General features: G+C 34.6%; 1 protein-coding gene across 1 annotated transcript; it reads left to right on the top strand.

The window, feature by feature from the left end:
• The first annotated feature begins 240 nt into the window (after positions 1–240).
• On the top strand, positions 241–825 carry LOC119644559 (enoyl-CoA hydratase domain-containing protein 2, mitochondrial-like). The gene is made up of 2 exons (XM_038044146.1): positions 241–628; positions 692–825. The coding sequence occupies exons 1-2, from the start codon at positions 241–243 to the stop codon at positions 823–825; spliced, it is 522 nt and encodes a 173-aa protein (XP_037900074.1).
• The last annotated feature ends 5,221 nt before the right edge of the window (positions 826–6,046 follow it).

Raw genomic sequence — 6,046 nt, 5'->3', positions numbered from 1 at the left:
CACGACTGTAAGAAAAATGTAGAGTTCAAGTCCATCAAACAAGACACAGTTTTAGTAAAAAGAGAGAAAAAAATTACTGCAATTAGTGTTAATCGGCCCCAGCAACTCTATCCTATAATAGACACACAAACTGCTGCTAGACTTTGTGACGCATTTAATGCTTTTCAGAAGGATGATGCGTCGCTTATAGCAAGTTATTGAATGAAATTCATGTTGTTCTGGTTTCGATATACCAATGAAATGACCAATGAACCCGAAAGTACTATCAACACGGAAATCCTTATGATGCCTGAAGGATCTGTGGGGGCCACACGACGCCAATTCTGCAAACCTGTAGTGTGTGGCATTCAAGTTGAATGCATGGCCAATGGTTTGGAGTTGTCATTAATGTGCGATTTACGAGTTATGGAACAGTCTGCAGTGTTGAGTTTTTTTAATCATCGATACGGCTTACCTGTAATAGATGATGGTACTGCCCGTCTTCCAGCTAGGATTGGGCTATCGCGTTCTCTTGATTTAATTCTGACTGGACGGGAAGTACGTGCTGAGGAAGCTTATATAATAGGTATGGCGAACCGTGTAGTTCCGCCACGTGACGATATGAACGACGCTTTAGAATTAGAAAAAAGTTTGTCGAGACTTTAAGAGTGTGCCCTAAACGTCCCTAACCGCGATTCTGTATATTCAGCAGTTTTCGTTTCCAACAGCTTTCAACAAGCCATGCAGGACGAGACTATGCACACCTCTAAAATTGCAAGTAATGAAATGCATAGAGGCTTCAAGTGGTTTAATAAAACTTTTAAAGACGATAACACAGTTAGTTAGCTAGATTGAATGAGGACGCCGCTAAGGTCACAGCCGAGAAACAGGCTAAAGAAGAAACGGTAGCAATTAAAACTCAAAAAAAAAAAAAATATATAAGAAACACAGGACCATATATTCATAAAGAAAGTCAAGTAAAAGAAGGATCTTGAAAAGGAAAAACTTAAAAGTAAGATATGTTTAAGACCAAAAGAAGAGGCGAAGAGAAAAGTAATTGGACTCAAGGGTAATGGAGAGAAAAAGAAAATCTTAATCCGACCAAAGGGAAAAGTAAAATTTATATCTCAGAATCGCCACAAAGCATCAAAGCAAATACTCTACAGTGATTAATGGTAATTTCTAAAGCTATAACAAAGAAGAAGAAAATATCTTTCGCCTCCTTAATATATTGTAAGTCATCATCATTATTAGTACATTCCTTGTAAGCCGAAACTAATGGTTCGTAACCTTGGCTTCGTCTGGTTACTACATCAAAAGTTCATAACTGACATATGAGGTACGCATAATAACAATATTTGCTATTCTATAATACTTTCTCGTGGATTTCGGGGGCGGCAGCATATATATATATATATATATAAACTATGCTAATAATTGTTATCTATATTTGAGTTCGCACTGAAGAATATCGCGGAGCTTGTTTAGAACTGCCTTTAAGTATGTAAATTGCAGCCTGGTCTATGTGCCATATGAGGTGTACTACAATAATTGCCTGCCTGCTGCATGAGCTACATAAAATGCTACGACAGTAGACTCAATTTTGGATTTTGCTCAGGTAAAACGCCAAGGTTCGCTTCATGACCGAAAATGACCGAATTGACCGAATTGACTGAATTTCCCAAATCTGCTCGTAAATATAGTTACGTTGTGCATTATTGCATTATTTCAAGCGTGCTTCTAAGCATTGCACAACAAGATATATAAATAAGTTGTGCATTAGCATGAGCTGATCACACAAAACACAAACTCAACGTATCCTATAAATAATATGTTAATGTTTACGCAACATATTGTACCATTTTCTGCTGATTTTTTCCCCGAAATTGTGGCTTTCGCGATTGCGAATGCATTGTAATATCCGTACTTGGTGTACGAAATTCACCTCAAAACGCATGAAGTAAGTTTCAGTTTCACGTCACAGTCGTAAAAGATACAAAATATCGCACTGATCAAAAGCATTAAAGGAACTGGTTCTCTAGTTAGTTAGTTAGATTTTTTTTTTACTTGATGCACCTCAAGAATAGCAAATTCCTGCATGTGAGAGTAGAGGATGCTTTGCAGACGAAATGAGGAATTTAGCATGAGCATCCTAAGCTAAGATACCTTAACGTGAGTACAAATTTTACAGGTTCGATTTTTCCCGAATCAGTTATTTACCGACGACCAGGCATTTCACAATGCCCAGCATTCTATTAGCTGTTGATTCTCTTGCTATTGCTAAGATGAAATTTAATAAATTCGAAACACCTTTCGGGACTGCAACTATGTATGAAAAATACATGAAATATATTTAATGATGTCTTGGAAAATAGTTTTACATTCACGTTTGTGTTTTGCTTTATACATAAATCAAAGTACAATTAAGGGTTAGCTTAATAATTTACGATTAGATGTTTAGTGTTATTTGTTTTTTTTTTTCTTTTTTTTTTTTTGCTAATAAAATGTTTTCATATTTTTATGCGTTCATATTATTAACGAATTGTCGCCTGCATCTTGCGCCCTTTATAAACTATAATTAAGGGTGTCCTCCATAGTGTATGTGCACCATGAATAGAAAAGGCAGTTACCACCTACTTTTTCGATCGCAAGATGTGCATATGTACAAATTTTTTTGTTTTTGTATTTGCGTTATACATTCATGCCTACTTATTATTATCCCATGACATATATAATGATAACCAGAAAGAGGTGATACATTCGCTGAGTCGAACATTGTCCGAACCTTGTCCGCCATTTTGGTTGCAAAACGCTTTAGAAGTCCTCTTGCTCCATGTTCATCATATGTTCATCGAATACCGTATACATTTCAAAATTTACTTTTTTTTACAGTTTAACAATAGTAGTTAGATAATTATATAATCGCTGGGCTTTTCGAAGCTAAGAGTAAAGCTGTTCTTCTCGAGAAACTTGTATAATATCAATCTTGGTTGGAACAGATCGACAAACTGACAGACAAACAGATATATACATGATATTGCTATACTTACAGTTATACCCCTACACATATTTGCTAGCGTTCCATTGCACACTCCTACCCGTTATATATATTTGAAGTAATATCGATGTCATCCAAATATATATATATAATGTAATTAACATACTACTTGCGTTGGGTGCAATAAAGAAAATATTAATTCCGTATCGGACCGTATCTTCTGACTATACCCTCATCTTACCGTGGTGCGTATACTCAAGAGATTCTTATAAGAAACTTTCGAATTTTAATTGGCATATGAATAATGGAAAAAGTTGGAACATAATCCTGCCACGCCCATAACAATGTTGAAATTCAACTTTACAGTGGCGACATTTTGAAATAAAAATAGAACAAAAGCTGAAGCTTTCCATTCGTTTTTCCAGAAACCATATCTAGAAAGGCCACCAACCATTTGTTCCTTAGTTTCTTCACTTTCTATTCTATTGGGAAAAAGATTTATCCAAGACAACAAACGAAATAAGCGCTTTTTTTCGTTTGAAATGACTTTTTCGAGCAAATCCTGCGACACTCACTACGCTTGACCCATAAGCGTCCCGTCCTAAATATGAAGCTATTTCTAAGATGATTAGTTCTTGCAGACAAGTTTGCCTTGCAAATGAGTGAAAATCAAGCAAAGGACGAGCGATCCAATAAACATAACGTAATAAAAATTATCGCGTATTAAACACTGTTAAAATATAATTTCAATTTCCTTTCAAGTTTTCTTTTTTTTCAACTTTGAAAGACAAAGTTGACGGGTAAAAGAAAATCGGGCTTAGCTTATTTTTGCTTGCTTTTAAATTAAATTTAGAAAAACAATGCACACAATGCGTTATAACCCATTTAAGATCTTCTTAATAATTGAACGAGGGCGGCTAGAATGTTGTAACGCGTCAACACTATATAGCCAAGATCTGGCATTGTTAAACACTCATTGGCAATAAAATCCATAAAGAAATATTGTTGAAGTAGTGTTAAGCCAGTGCGAAGGTAGATTTTCAAAAAATCACTTGCCACAACATACCTCAATCGAAATCGAGAAAGCTATCTATAGCCCACTTATCTATAGGTCTTGCGAGATGTTATCAAACATCCATGGAGTAAAATGTATGTAAAGGATCTTAGAAGAATAGTTTGTACTTCCACTCAAGATATCCAAAATATCTTAGAAATGAAGAAATGTTTTCGATTTTATAGTCAGTCAGTCGTCTTTGGAAATTTCCTTTCATTTCGTCAAGCTTAACCGCATTAAAGCATGCATTAATTAAAATTTTCATTTCATTTCATTCTTGTAATGCCATATCATTGAAAGGTATTGCAATTTCCAGGCTCTTGTTATATCTATCACTTTCATGCTTAACCAGTACACTGCGTATACAGTTAGCTATACGCTCGCTAAGAACTTTCACTTTTTATTAAGTATTTCATAAGAAATTCTTTAAAAAAAAAAAAAAAAAAAAAAGATTTATGCAGTTCTTAATATTAAAGATTCTTTATACGCAAAAGGTCAAATCGCTTCAACAGAATTGATTGATCATTATCGATAATTTTCAATGCAATTACCAGCGATGATGTGGACGATGATGACTGCTTAACGCACATCGAACATCTAACCAATCTATACAAAAATATGCACACATACACAAACGATTCGATTTTCGGTTATTGAAAAAGTTTTAAAGGAAAAAAAAAAAATGAAAACAACTATACTAACACAACAAACAGTTTGAAGTTATCAGAAAAACATAATATTTCTGGATAGAGAACATTGTTGCAAAGGTCTGCTACGGCCAAAGGAAGACCAAATATTAAGAGGACATAATATAAAAGAAAAGGTGCAGCACGTACTAGCAATTTACTGGCTGCGGTATAATTTTCTGACTGGTCAGAAGAAAGACCATGCTTACGGGGAGAGTGAAAAACTTTGCTCCAAACATACTTTACTTATATTCGGATTATGTTTATATTTGTTAAATACCGTTGCTTTTACTTTGGCCAACCGAAAAGCAAACGGTCTCTTATTTAATTGTGAAAACCTGCAGCAATCAAGCAGAAAATATGTTTTTAAATACATACGATACGCAATAACTTTTTTATACCCCATTGTATATACGTATGAATATATCTAAGCGCAAGTTGTTTACAAAGTGGTTAGGTTAACAGTACAACGAAAATTAAGAGAAAAAATAAAAACAAACTGATTGTGGTTTTACGCATTACATCGGTGTAAATATTGTGAGTATGAATCAACAATAACCGCAACCTTATCGTCTGTGCCCAAGTGTTGGTCAGGAGTTTCAAGGACACAACTGTTCAATTTATTCGAAAAGTAAACATGTTTAAAAAGCGAACAATAAGATAAACACATAATTGTGCGGTCAATGTACACTTGTGGTTAGTCGAGAACAATCGATAAAAAGGTAAAAACAATGTTCATTTTTAATAAAGTTTTTTACTTAAGTCTTTCACTTTATAATTGAAATTTTTCATGAATTCTCAAAAGAAACGAACGGTAGCCTTTACACAAACTTTTCAATTTTAAAAGTGACCAAAAACCTTTGACAATGTGTTTACATTTGCGTAAGTAATAATCAGTCGTTTTTCATATATCATTTCATTAAACATTACTCTAATAACTAATAAGGAGCTTCCATTTTGCTTACACACAGAGATACAGGAATGGACATAACATTCCCCGCGTAAAATGTAAAATGTAGTGTTTATGCGTTCAAGTCAGTTTAATTCGATTTTTACCCAACACCTTTTTCCCATTTTTCCAATACGACATTTCGAGTATAAAAATAGTAAAGCCGAGAACAAGGGTTAACCTTAAAGTGAATAAGTGAACGCCTACAGTTGGACTACATGATCTAATTAAGTTGGTTCCTTTATCTTTTGTGTATTGCTGAAGGTGATTATTAAAATCATCGCTAAAGCTATCAGCGCTAAAGTGTCTGCCTTCTTCTGACGGAGAGAGAGGGAGAGAGAGAGAGAGAGAGAGAGAGAGAGAGAGAGAGAGAGAGAGAG

Source organism: Glossina fuscipes, unplaced genomic scaffold (assembly GCF_014805625.2).
Source record: "Glossina fuscipes isolate IAEA_lab_2018 unplaced genomic scaffold, Yale_Gfus_2 0, whole genome shotgun sequence".
Lineage (NCBI taxonomy): Eukaryota > Metazoa > Arthropoda > Insecta > Diptera > Glossinidae > Glossina > Glossina fuscipes.
Note: the sequence above shows the minus strand (reverse complement) of the source record. Positions and strands in the feature narration are given on the sequence as shown.

Bases quoted from the DNA above. Each gene is read 5' to 3' on its own strand.
- LOC119644559 (XM_038044146.1), top strand. From the start codon at position 241: ATGACCAATGAACCCGAAAGTACTATCAACACGGAAATCCTTATGATG. The intron at 629-691 runs GTTTGTCGAGAC...TATATTCAGCAG, and splicing joins CGCTTTAGAATTAGAAAAAA to TTTTCGTTTCCAACAGCTTT.